This window comes from Triticum aestivum, chromosome 6B (assembly GCF_018294505.1).
Source record: "Triticum aestivum cultivar Chinese Spring chromosome 6B, IWGSC CS RefSeq v2.1, whole genome shotgun sequence".
Lineage (NCBI taxonomy): Eukaryota > Viridiplantae > Streptophyta > Magnoliopsida > Poales > Poaceae > Triticum > Triticum aestivum.
In genome coordinates, this window is record NC_057810.1 from 182,368,549 (window position 1) to 182,393,807 (window position 25,259).

The window sequence follows — 25,259 nt, forward strand, 5'->3', positions numbered from 1 at the left end:
GAAGGAGCCAGCGGGCCACGGGGCATCGGCCCTCCTACTTATGGCCGCCCCGCCGCACTCCGCTTGACGCCCCCCGATCATCTTCGGTGCCACATTGAAGGTCTTCAGCCACAGGCCGAAGTGAGGGGTGACGCGGAGGAAGGCTTCGTAGACAACAATAAATGCAGAAATATGGAGGATGGACTCCGGAGCCAAATCGTGGAATTCCAACCCATAGTAAAACATGAGCCCTCTCACAAAAGGATCCATCGGGAAGCCTAAACCCCGACGGAGGTGGGATACAAAAACGACATACTCGCCGGGCTCGGGGTGGGGATGGCCTGCCCTTCGGCAGGCAACCTGTGCGAAATCTCATAAGCCAGGTACTTTGCCTCCCGCAGCTTTAGCACGTCCTCCTTCGTGACGGAGGAGGGCATCCACCGGCCCTGGAGGTCGGAACCGGACATCGTTGAAGGTCCGAAGCACTCGAATCTGGAGCTCTAGGTGCTGGAACTTGGAGCGGGGAGAGGATTCGATGGAGGATTGAAGAAAAGAAACGAGCCTTGGTCCCGTTATAAAGAGGGAGAATACCAAGAGCCGTCTCCGTGACCATTTGGGACTCGCCTTCGATAGAGGGGGCGGGGCGACGGGCGCGGTTGGGTTACCCACGTCCGTATTGATGAGAATTCCGGATTAAGGGGGAACACGATCTCTGCTTCGACAAGACGTGCCAAGGAAACCGCTTCGCTAAATGCGCTGAGGTGGTAGAGTAAAAAACGATTCAAGTAATGGCTTGGTAGTGGCGTGGCGTCATGCCGCAAAAAACGTCAGCAGATTGAACTTGTGTATATATTATTCTCTCTACGGTGGAATGTGGAATTTATTTTGCAGAGCCGGACACTATCCTGGTGTTCACAATCTTCTATTATTCGGAGGAGGAACCCGCCTTGCAATGGCAAGCAATATACGCACCGAACTTATCGTCATTGAAGCCTGGTTCAGGGGCTACTGAGGGAGTCCTGGATTAGGGGGTGTCCGGATAGCCGGATTACCATCATCAGCCGAACTATCATCGGCCGGACTATCATCATCGACCGGACTCCAAGACTATGAAGATGCAAGATTGAAGACCTCGTCCCGTGTCCGGATGGGACTTTCCTTGGCGTGGAAGGCAAGCTTGGCGATACGGATACGTAGATCTCCTACCATTGTAACCGACTCTATGTAACCCTAGCCCTCTCCGGTGTCTATATAAACCGGATGGCTCTAGTCCGTAGGACACAACAACAATCATTACAATCATACCATAGGCTAGCTTCTAGGGTTTAGCCTCCTTGATCTCGTGGTAGATCCACTCTTGTAAACATCTACAATATCAATATCAATCAAGAAGGATGTAGGGTTTTACCTCCATCAAGAGGGCCCGAACCTGGGTAAAACATCGTGTCCCTTGTCTCCTATTACCATCCGCCTAGACACACAGTTCGGGACCCCCTACCCGAGATCCACCGGTTTTGACACCAACAGTAGCCACGTATCGGTCAAGGCTTTATGTGAAGCTAGATTCGCAGAAAACTTGTAGTTCAAGGCCCAGTCGACTGTTCAAGTTGCTTACTAGTGTAGCATAGAGTTCTAGGTGGAAGTTTAACTTAACAACCTCCATTGCAGTACCGATATATAAAACAAAGTTCAAGAACCAGAGGCAAATTTTGTGTACCTCTGGGATCTGGTGGGGGATTGCTGGAATTTTGTTTATTTTGGGCCAAGCCCAATAGCAGTTTCAGAAATTCCTAATAAATCCTAGAGGCCCACGCAGCCCATTCGTGCAAGGCAAGAGGTGAAACTAAAGTTTAGTCTCACATTGCTAGTTTAGACGGAGTTGGACCTCTTTACAAGGGAGGTTCTTTCCCTACATGTATGGGGATGAGAACAAGAGGGGCATCCATGCGCGCTCCTCCTCTGCCGTCTGCCACGCCTCGTCATGACGCGCCGCGTCGCGGGTTGCGGGAATGAGCCGAGTCGATGTCTAAAATTTTTGCCACGCACGATGGCTATACGAAAGGTCACGCGGGAGCTGAAACGTTTTTCTGTAGTGGACACTGAATTCGAAAGGCTCGCCTCTTCGGCTGAAGTCTGTTCGTTTCGTCTCCCTCGTTCCTTCAGCTCTCCGCGCAGCCTCTCGCCTCCTTCAGTTGCGCCTATAAAAGGGAGGTGGCTCCTCTCAGAGAGATGCACCAGAACTACTTCTTTCTCTCGCCACCAGTTCCTGTCGCTGAGCTACTGCTGTCTTCCTCATCCCGGCTTGTGGCGTGCACTGCGAGTCGGGACAGTAGGCCTTCGAAACTGCACCTCTTTGAGTCCTGTATGGGAGAAGGGTGATAAGGTTTTTGGGGAGCGCTCTGTGGACTACTGACTCCTTCGTCACGGACGCCCCGGACTCTGACGACTACTTCCCCGACGATGACTTCTTCCCCAACATCGACAACCTCCTCAACGACATGGTTGGCGACAATGTCGACCCCAAGTCCGGTGCTTCTGTTGATGTTGTCCCGTACATGTTCTTGCTCTTTCTATTGGAGGCCCTGCTACAGTTCCTTGTTCTAGTGTTTGCCCTAGATATGTTAGGCTCTATTTCATATATGCAACTTGCTATACTGTCTGCTCTAGATATGTTCAGTTACAGTTCATATATGAAGATGCTATTTACCTTCTCTTTGTCAAATCACATGACCTATTTTATCATTGCTATACTAGTCATGCTTTATCTAGTATTTTTTTAATAAAATCATTCGGTAAATTGCTCATATTTCCAACACATAGTAAGCAAATACACTAACTTTTCATCTTCAGGCAGAGAGAACAAGGCTTCTAGCAGCTGACATAATCAACACCGAATAAATGGACGACATCAGCTACTACATTATTACATCAAGCAGCCGAACAAACAACATTTAAAAGTAACAAATTTTAATTATTCTAGATATGTGCTAGCGGCTCACTTTTTTTCGAAAAGGAGGACTCCCCGGCCTCTGCATCAGAACGATGCATACGGCCACCTTAATAAATAAGCAAATAGGTTCAAATAAGGTCTTACAGTTTCAAACAAAAGTAACGGCAAGCTCACAAAGAGCCACAATGCCAAAAACACAAAAGCCAAGAGGCCACAACCGGCTAGCATAACAAAGATAGGACAACTAATCGCCTATCCTATTACATGACCGTCATCCAAACCGGTTGAAGATATCCCGTGCTACCATCTCCCACCAGATAGATCCAGTAACAAACGCTCGTTGGCCTCCGTCGGAGTGAGTAACGACCACATACGGATCAGCGCAGTGGCTCGGAATAAAACCTGCAAAAAATAAATATTTGTTGTTCTGTTAAAAACCGAATCATTTCTGCAGTTCCAAATTGCCCTCAAAAAAGCACATACTCCTACAAGAATGTGTCTAGCTGTTTCGGACTCTATCCCAACAAGACACGTTCCAAATAACGTACTAACAGAATTTGAAGGAGTAATGTTAAAAGCAATGGCGGCCTCGAAAATCTTGTCACCGGACAGCACCTCGGTCACTTTCATCCACGACAGCACGCCTCCCAGCGCTACGTCGACGAGCCCTACGCCGTCGCCGCCGAAGAAGCCCCCTCCCTTGGAGCATTCCCTCAGGGCTCCTTCAAGAATCTCCACCGCCGCGAACGCCTGCTTCTTTCCCTTGGATTTCTCCTCCTCTGTCTTGCCCCTCAACCACTGCCTCCATGGGGCTACCAGCTGAAACACAGAGAAAAATAATGGTCAAAGTTGCTCGTTGGATATCTAAAAGTAAAGGAACGGAGACAAGTAGTTCAAGTAAGTGAAGATAATTTAAACCTTGTCGTCAACGTAGGCCATCCAGAAGCGAGCAATGGCGCGCTCGTAGGGGTCCGCTGGGAGAAGGGACGGGCCGGTGCCGGCGAACACTTCGTCGATGTACTGCAGAATGATCATGGACTCGCAGACCGGGGCGCCGTTGTGGATGAGCACTGGTATCTTCTTGTGCACCGGGTTGGACTTGAGGAGAAGCTCGCTCTTCTTGTACAGGTCCTCCTCCACGTCCTCGTAGCTCAGGCCCTTCAGGGCGAGTGCCAGCTTCACCCTGGTAACAAACGGGCTTGGCCATGTGCCGAGCAGCTTCAGGTCATCTCGTCCGGCCATCTCTAACTACCTCGATCGATGTTGTGTGTGTGTGTGTGTGTTTTGAAGACCTTGTGCTTGTGCTTATTTTCGATGGATGTGTTTTGAAGACCTTGTGCTTGTGCTTATTTTCGATGGATGTTTCACAGGTGGATAAACTGTTTATATAGTGTCTATGGACAACATATGTATGCGTCATCCCTGATGCTACTTCGAGGACAGTGTCATCCGTGATGCCTGGGCGATGAGCATATGAGCCTGTGTCTACTAGTCCGGCTATGAATTTTTAAAACTTTTACTAAAAATCAGTTTCCTTCAATCATGCTTGACTGGAGATGAGCCTGTCTTAATTACTAGTATTTTTTATGCACCACCTGCTGATGCCTCCCATCGCGCAAGCCCTTCCGTCAGCACACCGTCCATCCAGATGTCAATTTTTCGACTTTGCTGCGAGCAGATGATTAAAAATACCGTAGCTACCCTCGTTCGGAATTACTTGTCATAAAAATAGATATAAAATAAATATATTTAGAACTAAAATACGTTCAGAAACAATCATTTCTTCGTCAAGTATCTCCCGATGGAGAGAGTATTTACAATAAAATTCGCCTCATTTGTCACTAAATGTGGAGGTTGTATCTGAATTAAAATTTCAGTTCTGCTAAAGCACATCTAGATGTGCTCTAAGGATTGCACATCTTAGTACTATGTCATTGATTTTATCTAAGACTCATGCAAGCATTTCTTTTGTCTTTTTCCTTTCTTTCTAGTTTAATTGACTCGCTTAGATGTGCAATAATTAGGGCAGACAAAACCTTAAAATTTCAATGACATAATTTAAAGAGACCACCTATTCAACGGTTGCCTTTTTTTTGTTGCTTTTCGTCGATTTCGCTCAATCCAAACCTTCTGAAGATTCTTCTTGGCCAGCTCCAGATCAAGGTTGAGGCTGATCTGTTTCTTCTCCAACTCAGCAAACCGGGCCCCGAGCTCACAAGATTTCTGCGGTCAGCAAACAAGGCACGTCAGTCTACAGAAACAAAGGTTAATCTCAGCAAAAAAAGTGTTCTAAGACTACCGCTGAATCAAAATATTCAACAGTAGTCTCGCGGACTACGCCAAGTGGATGCACTTGGCGTGCCCCTACTGGTCCAGTTTACCACTCAGCATGGTCTGCCAAGCATGAGTATGCAAAAAAATAGAGGGATTCAAAGACCACAGCCGACTACCAGCAGTCGACCGTGGTCTCCGGGACTACACCTAGTTGGTGCACTCTGCGTGCCCCCGCTGGTCTGGATTCCACTCGAAACAAGCTATTCAACCGAGTGAAAGAACAATGAAGTGACATTCGACAAAGACCCCCGTCGAATCAAACATCCGACGGCGGACTTCGGGATCAAATTGAGAGATCAGTCTGAAATCAACTGACCTTGACATTAACACGCAGAGCAGAGCTGGCGTTGTGGGCAGCCTGGCTGGCCTCGTGCACCACCTTCATCTGCTCCATCATAACGTTTGCTTGGAGTATGGCTTCCTTGGCGGCACCCGCCGGGTCATTTGGAGTGTGATGTGCAGCAAAGAGCGACGATGGCAGTACAGTCAGAGCAATCACAGGATCTGAAGCATGGAACTGTGTAGGAGAAGCAGAGACTTGAGCAATCGACGCCGAGGGATGGTCAGTCGACACAAGATTGGCAAAAGAAATAGTGGCCCGAGTCGGATCTCCGAATCACTGGACCACCGTCTCTGGTGCCGATGTCGACTGAGGCTCCTGGCCTACAACCGTCCTCCCGCTCGAAGCCCTGCCCCTCCTTCCTGTATTCTTCTAAGGCGCTTCTTCATCGTCGTCTGGAAGTTTAATGACGTCCCGTGGGGCTACACAAAATGCAACCATAGAGGCTCAATTGACCAGCAATTCAGTCGACAAAACAAGCACAAGATTACAGGATCGTACCAGCTTTGGAAGTTGCCGCATCTTCAGTCTCCTCATCATCTTAAGCCTTGTCAATATCCATGGAAGTCCCGGAAGTTGCAGCACTGAAAAATTCATAGCCCACTCGGTCATAGCTGAAGTATGAGTCAGTAGGAGAACACAGAGACAGAACACTCACGCAGAAGCGACGGGAACGTCCATCTTGATCCTGGGCAAGGTCTTCTGAGGCTTTGAAGGGGAAACCTTGGGCTGCTTGGTGACCTTTTCTGACGGCTCCGGTCCGAGTGCGCTTATGCACTTGCGTGCTCGGAGCCACAGCCTTGTTGCGGCCTCCCGCTGGATCATGAGACTGCTTGGATCGGCGCTCTGTGCGAGGTGGTGAGTCGACCTCCTCTTCTTCGTCGTCTGACTCATCACTCTCTTCCTCATCATCATCATCAGAAGATTGCCAGTCGGCGCTCTCCTCTGCGCTATCTGCTTCCTCCTGGACTTGCTCCTGGGCTTGCTCCCTGTTCGACATCGAATACATCTTAGTATAGACCTGCAAGGCAAGAAGTTAATCAAACATCAGTCATATTCAAAGACGGTTGCAAGACAGAATGAAGTACACTCGGTAATAAGGATCGGACCTTGTCCGGCTGGTTGTCAACGTTGAATGGATCGACTTTCCTGGCCCCCCTAGGGTTATCTTTGTTTTCGGTAATGCTCTTCAGCCACAGGGCCACCATCTCGTCGGGGACCTCCTCTGGGTGGACCCGAGCGGTGTCATTGGAGCCCAAGTACATCCACATCGAATGATCACGGGCTTGTAGCAGCTGGATGCATCGACTGAGAAACACTTCCAATAAATCCATGTCAGTTACGCCCTGAGGGACCAACTGAACTACCCTCTCGACTAACATGTTTGTCTCTACTCTCTCCGCTTTGGTCACAATCAGTGAACAAGGTTGCTGGACTCGATCTAGGGTAAAGGGAGGAAGATCGGTCGACTGACCGGGGGTCGGAATGTCTCGCAGTAGAACAAGGTCAACTGCCAGCCCCTAACCGACTCAGGAAGGGTCAAAGGGGGAAAAGTGCTCCTCTTCCTCATCTGAATCCCTAAACCCCCGCACATTTGAATCACATGCATCCTCTCGTCAGTCGGATTTTCCTTCTTCACGGTTTGGGAACGAACTGTGAAAATATGTTTGAAGAGACCCCAGTGCGGTCTACAGCCCAAGAAGTTTTCGCACATAGAAACGAATGCAGCAAGGTATGTGATGGTGTTGGGAGAGAAATGGTGAAGCTGAGCACCGAAAAAGTTCTGAAACCCTGTAAGAAAGGATGCGGGGCAAGGGAGAACCCACGGTCGACATGGGTGGCAAGGAGGACGCACTCACCCGCCCGCGGCTGAGGCTCTATCTCGTCCCCCGGCAGCCTCGAAGTCCCGTCAGCAATCAAGCCCATGGAGGCCAGATCTTCCAGATCCTCTGGCCGGAGCGTGGATCGGATCCAGTCCCCCTGGATCCAACCAGGCGGCATCCCAGACCTTGACGATGATCCCCGACTCGTTTTCTTGCCCTTCGCTGTCGTCGTCGCTTTCTTCGCTCACTCCAGTGCCGCCGTCTTATCCTTCACCACTGTGGCAGGCTGCGCACGGGCGGAGCGACGGCGTCAAGGGCGAAAGAGGACGCGGTGGAGAAGCAGAGGAAGAAGAAGGGGAATGGGAGTGCACTGTGCAAATGCATCGGCCTTGACACCTTTTATGGGCCTACTTCCGAGTGGCTGACGAGTGGGCCCGAGCGATCCTGTCAAATCCCGCAATAGTCACGCACCGAACACGCGGCGAAAAAGGTGGCATAGAAATCGAGGCGCCCATGTCTATCCGTCCCGTTTACTGTGGCGCGCTCCACCTCGCGCGCTTCCCCAAATTTTCAGATCCCGTGAGATCCGGGAACCGCAGTAACCAATCGTGCCGAAGATTTCACACCATATCAACACTCGAAGGTTGCCAGCATAAGTTCAGTCGACGACCTCTGAATCGATCAAGGTGACTGAAATGAAGTCGAAGTTTCAGCATGAACCTCGAGCTCAACAAGAATGCCTATGAAGCATAAGAGTCAAGTCAAGGTCAACTTCAACTCGCTATCGGACCTCAATCCATTCGGGGGCTAATGACGATGCCATGAACCTATGATAGGGTCATAGGTCTGACCTATACGCCCTACCCAAGGTCAGTACCCTAGAGTCAAGGACATTCAAAGTATAGCAAGAAGTACTGACTGAAGCCGTCGAGTGCAATCCACTCGACCAGTCACCTCACCCGGATACCCCAATTTCACTCGACCTGGATGGAGTCATTTGACCATACAGGAAACCACTCGGAGTACAGAAGACCTAGAGTCACTCATGATGGCAACGGTCAGGCGTTCACTCTGTAGTCTTAAAGATCATTAATAGCATTTTATAGCCGGCGTTACCACTAACGCTCTGTCTTAATGTACATTGAACCCCTGTAACGGAGGACGCATGGGGTCCTGGCGCAGTGTATATAAGCCACCCCCTCCTCTGGGACAAGGGTTCGCACCCCTTGTAACACACCCATATTCCAGTCGACCGTCTTAGGGCACCGAGACGTAGGGCTTTTACCTCCTTCAAGAGGGGCCTGAACTCGTAAACTTGTGCGTACAATCTCGCCGTAACTAGGGCCTTGCCTCCTCATACGTACCCCCTACTCTTACTGTCAGACTTACAACCACGACAGATAGTTAGTGATATTCTATTTAAGCTAATCTCTTGTCTCTATCTCCCCTTGTAGTCCTCCTGCGGTTAGCCTGGCTGCCGAATACTGTAACCTACGAGAGACATCTCTCGATCAGATCAATATAAACCAATGTGAGTCCTCTATTTGAGAGTTGAGATGCTTCCACAATCTTCACATGGTAATCAAAGCCTCCCTCTTCCACTGCATCTAGCAACCATCTTCTCAATCGCATCATCCAGCCTCCCATCTTCCCATCACACCCACTATTTCTTTCTCCAGCCAAACTATCTCCACCAGCCTGAACAATACCATCTCCGAGCCTCTCACAAGAACCAACTATATTCTATCGTGAGCCCAAGCTCGCTCCCAGATCATGGGGACAGGGCTATATGGGTATGTCGATCAAACCATTGCCGAGACACCAAAAACCATTGTTACCAAAACCTCCGAAGGGAAGGAACAAACCGTTCCTAATCCGGCCCATAGCCCTTGTCTTACTCAAGATGCAGCGGACATTCGGACAAGGAGGACGCAGAATAAGTCCGGTTGTGTCCGCTTCGGACCCAAATCTGACCCAATTTGCAACGAAAATGGGTCCAAACGCAAACAAAACGAACAGAAAATGGGAATGGGTGTCCGCTTGGGCATCTTTTTCGTCCGGGCGGACATAAACGGATGCGGCCGGACCAAATGGGTCGCCGCATTGGAGATGCTCTAAGAGATTGGAAATTTTCTATGGACCTACCCGCAACCATGCTAGGTAGTAGTATGATGGATTGTTTTCGGTATGTCTGTCATCTGATCATCGATGTATGGTTGAGAGGCATTTGGTTCTCTTTAGCGAATTACACCAAAATATATTTTCCTAGACTTTCGACTGCTACAAAATTTAAGCCCCCAACTTGTTTTCTACTCTGCATTGAGAGGTTTGGGGTCTTGCCAAAAGTTGGAGGTGTTGGTGCTATTTTTATTTTATTTTATTTTTCAAAAATATATATTTTATTTTTGAGGTGGCTGACCAAATTACCTCGATTGAGAAGTCTTTCAAGAAATCATTTTTGCTGGATTGAGGCTAATCCGAGGGGTTTTGCGTGCCTCTTTTGAAACGTCTTATGAACTACAACAGCATGATTGATCAACAAACGGTCACTCAAATATATCTGCATTTCCATAGCAAAGGTGCGAAGAAATATTGACTATTTCTCCTTTACTTGGTCTAGCCCAAGTATCACAACGATGAATGAAATATATATAAATTCAGACCAAATTTACCATAAAGCAATTTGTAAGCATTTTGCTGGTAGATTAAAAAAACTGTCGAACTCATCTCTTGAATCAGAAAGAGAACCTCAGCTAATACATGCACGCATTATAAAATTTGCGAACTCCACACAAAAGCAAAATATTAAAAACTCAAGGACATAATCAACACTGAATAAATGGACGACATGAGTTACTGCTACATTATTACATCAAGCAGCCAAACAAACAACATTTAAAAATAGCAAATTTTAGTTATTCTGGATGTGTGCTGGCTCAGTTAGACGGTGCAGCGGCAGCCTCTCGTGCCTTGGCGAACTCAAGCAGCCTGCCCACGTCTGGCAGGGCCACCTTGGCCGCGTCGAGCTCGCTGAAGCGCTCCACCCATGCGGCCAGGAGCGGGGTCTTGGCGGCATCGAAGATCTTGTCACCGGACAACACCTCGGTCACCTTCATCCACGACAGCACGCCTCCCAGCGCAACGTCGACGAGCCCGAGGCCGTCGCCGCCGAAGAAGCCCCCTCCCTTGGAGCATTCCCTCAGGGCCCCTTCAAGAATCTCCACCGCCGCGAACGCCTGCTTCTTTCCCTCGGATTTCTCCTCCTCTGTCTTGCCACTCAACCACTGCCTTCATGGGGCTACCAGCTGAAACACGGAGAAAAATAATGGTCAAAGTTGCTCGTTCGATATCTAAAAGTAAAGGAACGGAGACAAGTAGTGCAAGTAAGTGAAGATAATTTAAACTTTGTCGTCAACGTAGGCCATCCAGAAGCGAGCAATGGCGCGCTCGTAGGGGTCCGCTGGGAGAAGGGACGGGCCGGTGCCGGCGAAGACTTCGTCAATGTACTGCAGAATGATCATGGACTCGCAGACCGGGGCGCCGTTGTGGATGAGCACTGGTATCTTCTTGTGCACCGGGTTGGACTTGAGGAGAAGCTCGCTCTTCTCGTACAGGTCCTCCTCCACGTCCTCGTAGCTCAGGCCCTTCAGGGCGAGTGCCAGCTTCACCCTGGTAACAAACGGGCTTGGCCATGTGCCGAGCAGCTTCAGGTCATCTCGTCCGGCCATCTCTAACTACCTCGATCGATGTTGTGTGTGTGTGTGTGTGTGTTTTGAAGACCACTGAGATTGCTTTAGCTGCTTGTGCTTGTGCTTATTTTTGATGGATGTTTCACAGGTGGATAAACTGTTTATATAGTGTCTATGGACAACATATGTATGCGTCATCCCTGATGCTACTTCGAGGACAGTGTCATCCGTGATGCCTGGGCGATGAGCATATGAGCCTGTGTCTACTAGTCCGGCTATGAATTTTTAAAACTTTTACTAAAAATCAGTTTCCTTCAATCATGCTTGACTGGAGATGAGTCTGTCTTAATTACTAGTATTTTTTATGCACTACCTGCTGCTGCCCCCCATCGGGCAAGCCCTTCCGTCAGCACACCGTCCATCCAGATGTCAATTTTTCGACTTTGCTGCGAGCAGATGATTAAAAATACCGTAGCTACCCTCGTTTGAAATTACTTGTCATAAAAATAGATATAAAATAAATATATTTAGAAGTAAAATACGTTCAGAAACAATCATTTCTTCGTCAAGTATCTCCCAATGGAGAGAGTATTTACAATAAAATTCGCCTCATTTGTCACTGAATGTGGAGGTTGTATCTGAATTAAAATTTCAGTTCTGCTAAAGCACATCTAGATGTGCTCTAAGGATTGCACATCTTAGTACTATGTCATTGATTTTATCTAAGACTCATGCAAGCATTTCTTTTGTCTTTTTCCTTTCTTTCTAGTTTAATTGACTCGCTTAGATGTGCAATAACTAGGGCAGACAAAACCTTAAAATTTCAATGACATAATTTAAAGAGACCACCTATTCAACTGTTGCCTTTTTTTTGTTGCTTTCGTCGATTTCGCTCAATCCAAACCTTCTGAAGATTCTTCTTGGCCAGTTCCAGATCAAGGTTGAGGCTGATCTGTTTCTTCTCCAACTCAGCAAACCGGGCCCCGAGCTCAAAAGATTTCTGCGGTCAGGAAACAAGGCACGTCAGTCGACAGAAACAATGATTAATCTCAGCAAAAAAAAGTGTTCTAAGACTACCGCTGAATCAAAATATTCAACAGTAGTCTCGCGGACTACGCCCAGTGGGTGCACTTAGCGTGTCCCCACTGGTCCAGTTTACCACTCAGCATGGTCTGCCAAGCATGAGTATGCAAAAAAAATAGAGGGATTCTCAGACGCCAGCCGACTGCCAGCAGTCGACCGTGGTCTCGGGGACTACACCTAATTGGTGCACTCTGCGTGCCCCCGCTGGTCTGGATTCCACTCGAAACAAGCTATTCAACCGAGTGAAAGAACAATGAAGTGACATTCGACAAAGACCCCCGTCGAATCAAACATCCGACGGCGGTCTCGTGGACTACACCCAGTGGGTGCACTTTGTGTGCCCCCACTGGTTCAGAGATACACTCGACTCAATTTGGTCGACCCAAGTAGAAGAGTTATTCAACACCAAGTTAAAACACCCAGTGGGTGATTAAATGAAAAATGCAGACTCATGATAGATGCACATAAAAGGTTCCAAAACGCTCATCCAGAGACATCTTACGGACAGTGAAGCAGCAGCTACAGCTACTATATCATAGCAAGGCAAAAATCAAATTGAGAGATAAGTCCGAAATCAACTGACCTTGACATTAACATGCAGAGCAGAGCTGGTGTTGTAGGCAGCCTGGCAGGCCTCATGCACCACCTTCATCTGCTCCATCATAACATTTTCTTGGAGTATGGCTTCCTTGGCGGCACCCGTCGGGTCATCTGGAGTGTGATGTGCAGCAAAGAGCGATGATGGCAGTACAGTCGGAGCAATCACAGGATCTGAAGCATGGAGTTGTGCAGGAGAAGCAGAGACTTGAGCAACCGACGCCGAGGGACGGTCAGTCGGCACAAGATTGGCAAAAGAAACAGTGGCCTAAGTCGGATCTCCGAATCACTGGACCACCGTCTCTGGTGCCGATGTCGACTGAGGCTCCTGGCCTACAACCGTCCTCCCGCTCAAAGACCTGCCCCTCCTTCTTGTATTCTTCTAAGGCGCTTCTTCATCGTCGTTTGGAAGTTCAATGACGTCCCGTGAGGCTACACAAAATGCAACCATAGAGACTCAATTGACCAACAATTCAGTCGACAAAACAAGCACAAGATTACAGGATCGTACCAGCTTTGGAAGTAGCCGCATCTTCAGTCTCCTCACCATCTTAAGCCTTGTCAATATCCATGGAAGTCCCGGAAGTTGCAGAACTGAAAAATTCATAGCCCACTCGGTCATAGCAGAAGTATGAGTCAGTAGGAAAACAAAGAGAGACAGAACACTCACACAAAAGCGACGGGAACGTCCATCTTGATCCTGGGCAAGGTCTTCCGAGGCTTTGAAGGGGCAACCTTGGGCTGCTTGGTGACCTTTTCTGACGGCTCCGGTCCGAGTGCGCTTATGCACTTGCGTGCTTGGAGCCACAGCCTTGTTGCGCCCACCCGCTGGATCATGAGACTGCTTGGATCGGTGCTCTGTGCGAGGTGGTGAGTCGACCTCCTCTTCTTCGTCATCCGACTCATCACTCTCTTCCTCATCATCATCATCATCAGGAGATTGCCAGTCGGCGCTCTCCTCTGTGCTATCCGCTTCCTCCTGGACTTGCTCCTGGGCTTGCTCCCCGTTCGACATCGAATACATCTTAGTATAGACCTGCAAGGCAAGAAGTTAATCAAACATCAGTCAAATTCAAAGACGGTTGCAAGACAAAATGAAGTACACTCGGTAATAAGGATCGGACCTTGTCCGGCTGGTTGTCAGCGTCGAATGGATCCACTCTCCTGGCCCTCCTAGGGTTATCTTTGTTTCTGCTAATGCTCTTCAGCCACAGGGACACCGTCTCATCGGGGACCTCCTCTGGGTGGACCCGAGTGGTGTCATTGGAGCCCGAGTACATCCACATCGAATGATCACGGGCTTGTAGCAGCTGGATGCATCGACTGAGAAACACTTCCAATAAATCCATGTCAGTTACCCTTGATGGACCAACTGAACTACCCTCTCGACTAACATGTTCGTCTCTACTCTCTCCGCTTCGGTCACAATCAGTGAAGAAGGTTGCTGGACTCGATCTAGGGTAAAGGGAGGAAGACCGGTCGACTGACCGGGGGTCGGAATGTCTGGCAGTAGAACAAGGTCAACTGCCAGCCCCTAACCGACTCAGGAAGGGTCATAGGGAGAAAAGTGCTTTTTTTCCTCATCTGAATCCCTAAACCCCCGCACATTTGAATCACATGCGTCCTCTCGTCAGTCGGAGTTGCCTTCTTCACGGTTTGGGAACGAACTATGAAAATATGTTTGAAGAGACCCAGTGCGTTCTACAGCCCAAGAAGCTTTTGCACATAGAAATGAATGCAGCAAGGTATGAGATGGTGTTGGGAGAGAAATGGTGAAGCTGAGCACCGAAAAAGTTCTGAAAACCCCGTAAGAAAGGATGCGGGGAAAGGGAGAACCCACGGTCGACATGGGTGGCAAGGAAGACGCACTCACCCGCCCGCGGCTGAGGCTCTATCTCGTCCCCGGGCAGCCTCAAAGTCCCGTCGGCAATCAAGCCCATGGAGGCCAGATCTTCCAGATCCTCTGGCCGGAGCATGGATCGGATCCAGTCCCCCTGGATCCAACTAGGCGGCATCCCGGACCTTGACGATGATCCCCGACTCGTCTTCTTGCCCTTCGCCGTCGCCGTTGCTTTCTTCGCACAGTCCAGAGCCGCCGTCTTATCCTTCACCATTGTGGCGGGCTGCACGGGCGGAGCGGCGGCATCAAGGGCGAAAGAGGACGCGGTGGAGAAGCAGAGGAAGAAGAAGGGGAATGGGAGTGCACTATGCATATGCATCGGCCTCGACGCCTTTTATGGGCCTACTTCCGAGTGGCTGACATGTGGGCCCGAGCGATCCTGTCAAATCTTGCAATAGTCGTGCACCGAATACATGGCGAAAAAGGTGGCACAGAAATCGAGGCGCCCATGTCTATCCGTCCCGTTTACTGCGGCGCGCTCCACCTCACGCGCTTCCCCAAATTTTCGGATCCCGTGAGATCCGGGAACCGCAGTAACCAATCGTGCCGAAGATTTCACACCATATCAACACTCGAAGATTGCCAGCATAAGTTCACTCGACGACCTCTGAATCGATCAAGGCGACTGAAATGAAGTCGAAGTTTCAGCATGAACCTCGAGCTCAACAAGAATGCCTATGAAGCATAAGAGTCAAGTCAAGGTCAACTTCAACTCTCTATCGGACCTCAATCCATTCAGGGGCTAATGACGATGCCATGAACCTATGATAGGGTCATAGGTCTGACCTATACGCCCTACCCAAGGTCACTACCCTAGAGTCAAGGACATTCAAAGTATAGCAAGAAGTACTGACTGAAGCCGTCGAGTGCAATCCCCTCGACCAGTCACCTCACCCGGATACCCCAATTTCACTCGACCTGTATGGAGTCATTTGACCATACAGGAAACCACTCGGAGTACAGAAGACCTAGAGTCACTCAGGATGGCAACGGTCAGGCATTCACTCTGTAGTCTTAAAGATCATTAATAGCACTTTATAGCTGGCGTTACCAGTAATGCTCTGTCTTAATGTACATTGAACCCCTGTAACGGAGGACGCATGGGGTCCTGGCGCACTCTATACAAGCCACCCCCCTCCTCTGGGACAAGGGTTCGCACCCCTTGTAACACACACCCATATTCCAGTCGACCGCCTCAGGGCACCGAGACGTAGGGCTTTTATTGGAAATATGCCCTAGAGGCAATAATAAAATGATTATTATTATATTTCCTTGTTCATGATAATTGTCTTTTATTCATGCTATAATTGTGTTATCCGGAAATCGTAATGCATGTGTGAATACATAGACCACAACATGTCCCTAGTAAGCCTCTAGTTGACTAGCTTGTTGATCAACAGATAGTCATGGTTTCCTGACTATGGACATTGGATGTCGTTGATAACGGGATCACATCATTAGGAGAATGATGTGATGGACCAGACCCAATCCTAAGCATAGCACAAGATCGTGTAGTTTGTTTGCTAGAGCTTTTACAATGTCAAGTATCTTTTCCTTAGACCATGAGATCGTGTAACTCCCGGATACCGTAGGAGTGCTTTGGGTGTACCAAACGTCACAACGTAACTGGGTGACTATAAAGGTATACTACGGGTATCCCCAAAAGTATCTGTTGGGTTGACACAGATCGACACTGGGATTTGTCACTCCGTATGACGGAGAGGTATCTCTGGGCCCACTCGGTAATGCATCATCATAATGAGCTCAGAGTGACCAAGTGTTTGGTCACGGGATCATGCATTACGGTACGAATAAAGTGACTTGCCGGTAACGATATTGAACGAGGTATTGGGATACCGACGATCGAATCTCGGGCAAGTAACATACCGATTGACAAAGGGAATTGTACACGGGGTTACTTGAATCCTCGACATCGTGGTTCATCCGATGAGAACATCGAGGAGCATGTGGGAGCCAATATGGGTATCTAGATCCCGCTGTTGGTTATTGACCGGAGAGTCGTCTCGGTCATGTCTGCATGTCTTCCGAACCCGTAGGGTCTACACACTTAAGGTTCGGTGACGCTAGGGTTGTAGAGATATTAGTATGCGAAAGTTGTTCGGAGTCCCGGATGAGATCCCGGACGTCACGAGGAGTTCCAGAATGGTCCGGAGGTAAAGAATTATATATAGGAAGTCAGGTTTCGGCCATCAGGAAAGTTTTGAGGGTCACTGGTATTGTACCGGGACCACCGGAAGGGTCCCGGGGGTCCACCGGGTGGGGCCACCTATCCCAGAGGGCCCCATGGGCTGAAGTGGGAGGGGAACCAGCCCCTGGTGGGCTGTTGCGCCCCCCCCCCCCTTAGGGGGCAAGTTTCCCCCCTGGCCGCCGCCCCCCTTGGAGATTGCATCTCCTAGGGCCGGCGCTCCCCCTAGGGGCGCTATATAAAGAAGGGGGAGGGAGGGCAGCCGCACCCGTGCTCTTGGCGCCTCCCTCTCCCTCCACAACACCTCTCCCTTTCGTAGTGCTTGGCGAAGCCCTGCCAAGATCGCTGCTGCATCCACCACCACGCCGTCGTGCTGCTGGATCTCCATCAACCTCTCCTTCCCCCTTGCTGGATCAATAAGGAGGAGACGTCTTTCCCAACAGTATGTGTGTTGAACGCAGAGGTGCTGGCCGTTCAGCACTAGGACCTTCGGTGATTTGGATCATGACGAGTACGACTCCCTCAACCCCGTTCTCTTGAACGCTTCTGCTCGCGATCTACAAGGGTATGTAGATGCACTCCTCTCTCTCGTTGCTAGATGAACTCCATAGATTGATCTTGGTGAAGCATAGAAAATTTTTATTTTCTGCAACGTTCCCCAACAGTGGTATCAGAGCTAGGTCTATGCGTAGTTTCTTTGCACGAGTATAACACAAATTTGTTGTGGGAGTAGATGTTGTCAATTTTCTTGCCACTACTAGTCTTATTTTGCTTCGGCGGCATCGTGGGATGAAGCGTCCCGGACCGACCTTACACGTACGCTTACATGAGACAGGTTCCACCGACTGACATGCACTAGTTGCATAAGGTGGCTAGCGGGTGTCTGTCTCTCCCACTTTAGTTGGAGCGGATTCGATGAAAAGGGTCCTTATGAAGGGTAAATAGAAATTGGCATATCACATTGTGGCTTTCACGTAGGTAAGAAAACGTTTTTGCTAGAACCCTATTGCAGCCACGTAAAACATGCAACAACAATTAGAGGACGTCTAACTTGTTTTTGCAGCATATGCCTTGTGATGTGATATGGCCAAAAGTTGTGATGAATGATATATATGTGATGTATGAGATCATGTTCTTGTAATAGGAATCACGACTTGCATGTCGATGAGTATGACAACCGGCAGGAGCCATAGGAGTTGTCTTAATTATTGTATGACCTGCGTGTCAATGATCAAACGCCATGTAATTACTTTACTTTATTGCTAAACCGTTAGCCATAGTAGTAGAAGTAATAGTTGGCAAGCAACTTCATGGAGACACGATGATGGAGATCATGGTGTCATGCCGGTGACGAAGATGATCATGGCACCCCGAAGACGGAGATCAAAGGAGCTATATGATATTGGCCATATCATGTCACTATTTGATTGCATGTGATGTTTATCATGTTTTTGCATCTTGTTTACTTAGAACGACGGTAGTAAATAAGATGATCCCTCATAATAATTTCAAGAAAGTGTTCCCCCTAACTGTGCGCCGTTGCGAAAGTTCGTTGTTTCGAAGCACCACGTGATGATCGGGTGTGATAGATTCCAACGTTCACATACAACGGGTGTAAGACAAATTTACACATGCATAAACACTTAGGTTAACTTGACGAGCCTAGCATGTACAGACATGGCCTCGGAACACATGAGACCGAAAGGTCGAACATGAGTCGTATGGAAGATACGATCAACATGGAGATGTTCACCGATGATGACTAGTCCGTCTCACGTGATGATCGGACACGACCTAGTCGACTCGGATCATGTAACACTTAGATGACTAGAGGGATGTCTAATCTGAGTGGGAGTTCATTAAATAATTTGATTAGATGAACTTAATTATCATGAACTTAGTCTAAAAACCTTTGCAAAAAATGTCTTGTAGATCAAATGGCCAACACTCATGTCAACCTCAACTTCAACGCGTTCCTAGAGAAAACCAAGCTGAAAGATGATGGCAGCAACTATACGGACTGGGTCCGGAACCTGAGGATCATCCTCATAGCTGCCAAGAAAGCATATGTCCTAGAAGGACCGCTAGGTGAAGCACCCATCCCAGAGAACCAAGACGTTATGAACGCTTGGCAGTCACGTGCTGATGATTACTCCCTCGTTCAGTGCGGCATGCTTTACAGCTTAGAACCGGGGCTCCAAAAGTGTTTTGAGCAACACAGAGCATATGAGATGTTCGAGGAGCTGAAAATGGTTTTTCAAGATCGTGCCCGAGTCGAGAGATATGAAGTCTCCGAAAAGTTCTATAGTTGTAAGATGGAGGAAAATAGTTCTGTCAGTGAGCACATACTCAAAATGTCTGGGTTGCACAACCGCTTTTCCCAGCTGGACATTAACCTCCCGGATGAGGCGGTCATTGACAGAATCCTTCAGTCACTCCCACCTAGCTACAAGAGCTTTGTAATGAACTACAATATGCAGGGGATGGTGAAAACTATTCCTGAAGTATTTTCAATGCTGAAGTCAGCGGAGGTGGAAATCAAAAAGGAACATCAAGTGTTGATGGTCAATAAAACCACTAAGTTCAAGAAAGGCAAGGGTAAGAAGAACTTCTAGAAGGACGGCAAGGAAGTTGCCGCGTCTGGTAAGTCAGTTACCGGGAAGAAGTCAAAGAATGGACCCAAGCCTGAGACTGAGTGCTTTTATTGCAAAGGGAAGGGTCACTGGAAGCGGAATTGCCCCAAATACTTAGCGGACAAGAAGGTCGGCAAGACTAAAGGTATATGTGATATACATGTAACTGATGTGTACCTTACCAGTACTCGTAGTATCTCCTGGGTATTTGATACCTGTGCGGTTGCTCATATTTGTAACTCAAAGCAGGAGCTGCGGAATAAGCGAAGACTGGTGAAGGACGAGGTGACGATGCGCGTCAGGAATGGTTCCAAGGTCGATGTGATCGCCGTCGGCACGCTTCCTCTACATTTACCTACGGGATTAGTTTTAAACCTCAATAGTTGTTATTTAGTGCCAGCTTTGAGCATGAACATTGTATCTAGATCTCGTTTAATGCGAGATGGATACTCATTTAAATCTGAGAATAATGGTTGTTCTATTTATATGAGAGATATGTTTTATGGTCATTCCCCGCTGGTCAATGGTTTATTCTTAATGAATCTCGAACGTAATGTTACACATATTCATAGTGTGAATACCAAAAGATATAAGGTTGATAACGATAGTCCCACATACTTGTGGCACTGCCGCCTTGGTCACATTGGTGTCAAGCGCATGAAGAAGCTGCATGCTGATGGGCTTTTAGAGTCTCTCGATTATGAATCATTTGACACATGCGAACCATGCCTCATGGGCAAAATGACCAAGACTCCGTTCTCCGGAACAATGGAGCGAGCAACCAACTTATTGGAAATCATACATACTGATGTGTGCGATCCAATGAGCGTTGAGGCTCGCGGAGGCTATTGTTATGTTCTCACTCTCACTGATGACTTAAGTAGATATGGGTATGTCTACTTGATGAAACACAAGTCTGAGACCTTTGAAAAGTTCAAGGAATTTCAGAATGAGGTAGAGAATCAACGTGACCGAAAAATAAAGTTTTTACGATCAGATCATGGAGGAGAATATTTTAGTCACGAATTTGGTACGCACTTAAGGAAATGTAGAATTGTTTCACAACTCACGCCGCCTGGAACACCTCAGCATAACGGTGTGTCCGAACGTCGTAATCGCACTCTATTGGATATGGTGCGATCTATGATGTCTCTTACCGATTTATCGCTATCATTTTGGGGATACGCTCTAGAGACAGCTACATTCACTTTAAATAGGGCACCGTCTAAATCCATTGAGACGACACCGTATGAATTATGGTTTGGGAAGAAACCTAAGCTGTCGTTTCTAAAAGTTTGGGGATGCGATGCTTATATTAAGAAACTTCAACCTGAAAAGCTCGAACCCAAGTCGGAAAAATGCGTCTTCATAGGATATCCTAAGGAAACCATTGGGTATACCTTCTACCTTAGATCCGAAGGCAAGATCTTTGTTGCCAAGAACGGGTCCTTTCTGAAGAAAGAGTTTCTCTCGAAAGAAGTAAGTGGGAGGAAAGTAGAACTCGATGAAGTACTACCTCTTGAACAGGAAAGTAGTGCAGCTCAGGAAAATGTTCCTGTGGTGCCTACACTGATTGGAGAGGAAATTAATGGTAATGATCAAAGTACTTCGGATCAAGTTGCTACTGAACTTTGTAGGTCCACAAGGACACGTTCCACACCAGAGTGGTATGGCAACCCTGTCCTGGAAATCATGTTGTTAGACAACGGTGAACCTTCGAACTATGAAGAAGCGATGGCGGGCCCAGATTCCAACAAATGGCTTGAAGCCATTCAATCCGAGATAGAATCCATGTATGAAAACAAAGTATGGACTTTGACAGACTTGCCCGATGATCGGCGAGCGATAGAAAATAAATGGATCTTTAAGAAGAAGACGGACGCGGATGGTAATGTTACCATCTATAAAGCTCGACTTGTCGCTAAGGGTTATCGGCAAGTTCAAGGGGTTGACTACGATGAGACTTTCTCTCCCGTAGCGAAGCTGAAGTCCGTCCGAATCATGTTAGCAATTGCCGCATACTATGATTATGAGATATGGCAAATGGACGTCAAAACGGCATTCCTTAACGGCTATCTTAAGGAAGAACTGTATATGATGCAGCCGGAAGGTTTTGTCGATCCCGAGAATGCTAACAAGGTATGCAAGCTCCAGCGATCCATTTATGGGCTGGTGCAAGCATCTCGGAGTTGGAACATTCGCTTTGATGAGATGATCAAAGCGTTTGGGTTTATGCAGACTTATGGAGAAGCCTGCGTTTACAAGAAAGTGAGTGGGAGCTCTGTAGCATTTCTCATATTATATGTAGATGACATACTTTTGATGGGAAATGATATAGAACTTTTGGACAGCATTAAGGCCTACTTGAACAAGTGTTTTTCAATAAAGGACCTTGGAGAAGCTGCTTACATATTAGGCATCAAGATCTATAGGGATAGATCGAGATGCCTCATAGGTCTTTCACAAAGCACATACCTTGATAAGATATTGAAGAAGTTCAATATGGATCAGTCCAAGAAAGGGTTCTTGCCTGTATTGCAAGGTGTGAGATTGAGCTCGGCTCAATGCCCAACCACGGCAGAAGATATAGAAGAGATGAGTGTCATCCCATATGCCTCAGCCATAGGGTCTATTATGTATGCCATGCTGTGTACCAGACCTGATGTAAACCTCGTCGTAAGTTTGGTAGGAAGGTACCAAAGTAATCCCGGCAAGGAACACTGGACAGCGGTCAAGAATATCCTGAAGTACCTGAAGAGGACTAAGGATATGTTTCTTGTTTATGGAGGTGACGAAGAGCTTGTTGTAAAGGGTTACGTCGACGCTAGCTTCAACACAGATCTGGATGACTCTAAGTCACAAACCGGATACGTGTATATTTTGAATGGAGGGGCAGTAAGCTGGTGCAGTTGCAAGCAGAGCGTCGTGGCGGGATCTACATGTGAAGCGGAGTACATGGCAGCCTCGGAGGCAGCGCATGAAGCAATTTGGATGAAGGAGTTCATCACCGACCTAGGAGTCATACCCTGGAGCCGATCAATCTCTTCTGTGACAACACTGGAGCTATTGCCCTTGCCAAGGAGCCCATGTTTCACAAGAAGACCAGGCACATCAAGCGTCGCTTCAACTCCATTCGTGAAAACGTTCAAGATGGAGACATAGATATTTGCAAAGTGCATACGGATCTGAATGTCGTAGATCCGTTGACTAAACCTCTTCCGCGAGCAAAACATGATCAACGCCAGAACTCTATGGGTGTTCGATTCATCACAATGTAACTAGATTATTGACTCTAGTGCAAGTGGGATACTGTTGGAAATATTCCCTAGAGGCAATAATAAAATGATTATTATTATATTTCCTTGTTCATGATAATTGTCTTTTATTCATGCTATAATTGTGTTATCCGGAAATCGTAATACATGTGTGAATACAGAGACCACAACATGTCCCTAGTAAGCCTTTAGTTGACTAGCTCGTTGATCAACAGATAGTCATGGTTTCCTGACTATGGACATTGGATGTCGTTGATAACGGGATCACATCATTAAGAGAATGATGTGATGGACAAGACCCAATCCTAAGCATAGCACAAGATCGTGTAGTTCGTTTGCTAGAGCTTTTCCAATGTCAAGTATCTTTTCCTTAGACCATGAGATCGTGTAACTCCCGGATACCGTAGGAGTGCTTTGGGTGTACCAAACGGCATAATGTAACTGGGTGACTATAAAGGTATACTACGGGTATCCCCGAAAGTATCTGTTGGGTTGACATGGATCGAGACTGGGATTTGTCACTCCGTATGACGGAGAGGTATCTCTGGGCCCACTCGGTAATGCATCATCAAAATGAGCTCAAAGTGACCAAGTGTTTGGTCACGGGATCATGCATTACGGTACGAGTAAAGTGACTTGCCGGTAACGAGATTGAACGAGGTATTGGGATACCGACGATCGAATCTCGGGCAAGTAATGTACCGATTGACAAAGGAAATTGTATACAGGGTTACATGAATCCTCGACATCGTGGTTCATCCGATGAGATCATCGAGGAGCATGTGGGAGCCAACATGGGTATCCAGATCCCGCTGTTGGTTATTGACCGGAGAGTCGTCTCGGTCATGTCTGCGTGTCTCCCGAACCCGTAGGGTCTACACACTTAAGGTTCGGTGACGCTAGGGTTGTAGAGATATTAGTATGCAGTAACCCAAAAGTTGTTCGGAGTCTGGCATGAGATCCCGGACGTCACGAGGAGTTCCGAAATGGTCCGGAGGTGAAAAATTATATATAGAAAGTCAGGTTTCGGCCATCGGGAAAGTTTCGGGGGTCACCGGTATTGTACCGGGACCACCGGGAGGGTCCCGGGGTCCACTGGGTGGGGCCACCTATCCCGGAGGGCCCCATGGGCTGAAGTGGGAGGGGAACCAACCCCTGGTGGGCTGGTGCGCCCCCTCCCCCTTGGGCCCCCCTGCGCCTAGGGTTGGAAATTCTAGGGGTGGGGGCGCCTCCACCTGGCTTGGGGGGCAAGTTTCCCCCCTGGCCGGCGCCCCCCCTTGGAGATTGCATCTCCTAGGGACGGCGCCCCCCCTAGGGGCCCTATATAAAGAGGGGGGAGGGGGCAGCCGCACCCATGCTCTTGGTGCCTCCCTCTCCCTCCGCAACACCTCTCCCTCTCGTAGTGCTTGGCGAAGCCCTGCCGAGATCGCTGCTGCATCCACCATCACGCCGTCGTGCTGCTGGATCTCCATCAACCTCTCCTTCCCCCTTGCTGGATCAAGAAGGAGGAGACGTCTTCCCCAACCGTACGTGTGTTGAACGCGGAGGTGGTGTCCGTTCAGCACTAGGACCTTCGGTGATTTGGATCAAGACAAGTACGACTCTCTCAACCTCGTTCTCTTGAACGCTTCCGCTCGCGATCTACAAGGGTATGTAGCTGCACTCCTATCTCTCGTTGCTAGATGAACTTCATAGATTGATCTTGGTGAAGCATAGAAAATTTTTATTTTCTGCAACGTTCCCAACAGCTTTTACCTCCTTCGAGAGGGGCTTGAACTCGTAAACTTGTGCGTACAATCTCGTCGTAGCTAGGGCCTTGCCTCCTCATACGTACCCCCTACTCTTACTGTCAGACTTACAACCACGACAGATAGTTAGTGATATTCTGTTTAAGCTAATCTCTTATCTCTATCTCCCCTTGGAGTCCTCCTGCGGTTAGCCTGGCTGCCGAATACTGTAACCTATCAGAGACATCTCTCGATCAGATCAATATAAACCAATGCGAGTCCTCTATTTGAGAGTTGAGATGCTTCCACAATCTTCACATGGTAATCAAAGCCTCCCTCTTCCACTGCATCTAGCAACCATCTTCTCAATCGCATCATCCAGCCTCCCATCTTCCCATCACACCCACTATTTCTTTCTCCAGCCAAACTATCTCCACCGGCCTGAACAATACCATCTCCGAGCCTCTCACAAGAACCAACTATATTATATCGCGAGCCCAAGCTCGCTCCCAGACCATGGGGACAGGGCTATATGGGTATGTCGATCAGACCATTGCCGAGAAACCAAAAACCATTGTTACCAAAACCTCCAAAGGGAAGGAACAAACCGTTCCTAATCCGGCCCATAGCCCTTGTCTTACTCAAGATGCAGCGGACATTCGGACAAGGAGGACGCAGAATAAGTCCGGTTGTGTCCGCTTCGGACCCAAATCTGACCCAATT

At 48.2% G+C, this 25,259-nt stretch overlaps 1 protein-coding gene and 1 pseudogene across 5 annotated transcripts; both read right to left on the reverse strand.

Moving 5' to 3' along the window:
- Nucleotides 1-2,929: 2,929 nt before the first annotated feature.
- Nucleotides 2,930-11,244, reverse strand: LOC123136460 (probable glutathione S-transferase GSTU6). Of its 4 annotated transcripts, none has more exons than XM_044555835.1 (3): nt 11,165-11,244; nt 3,848-4,181; nt 2,930-3,748 (listed from the first exon to the last, which is right to left on the reverse strand). In XM_044555835.1, the coding sequence occupies exons 2-3, from the start codon at nt 4,169-4,171 to the stop codon at nt 3,230-3,232; spliced, it is 843 nt and encodes a 280-aa protein (XP_044411770.1). In that variant the 5' UTR covers nt 4,172-4,181; nt 11,165-11,244; the 3' UTR covers nt 2,930-3,229. The 4 variants fall into 4 exon arrangements, with proteins under 4 accessions (XP_044411770.1, XP_044411769.1, XP_044411771.1 ...); XM_044555834.1 differs by having other exon boundaries at nt 3,848-4,221; nt 11,207-11,240; XM_044555836.1 differs by lacking the exon at nt 11,165-11,244 and having other exon boundaries at nt 2,930-3,331; nt 3,545-3,748; nt 3,848-4,270.
- Nucleotides 10,209-11,233, reverse strand: LOC123136461 (probable glutathione S-transferase GSTU6; annotated as a pseudogene). Its single transcript, XR_006466969.1, has 2 exons — nt 10,831-11,233; nt 10,209-10,731 (listed from the first exon to the last, which is right to left on the reverse strand). The product of XR_006466969.1 is annotated as a probable glutathione S-transferase GSTU6 (transcript).
- Nucleotides 11,245-25,259: the final 14,015 nt, after the last annotated feature.

Coding starts and splice junctions, on each gene's coding strand:
- LOC123136460 (XM_044555835.1), bottom strand. CDS start 4,171: ATGGCCGGACGAGATGACCTGAAGCTGCTCGGCACATGGCCAAGCCCG. Junction 3,749..3,847: donor TGGCCTACGTTGACGACAAG/GTTTAAATTATC, acceptor TCTGTGTTTCAG/CTGGTAGCCCCATGGAGGCA.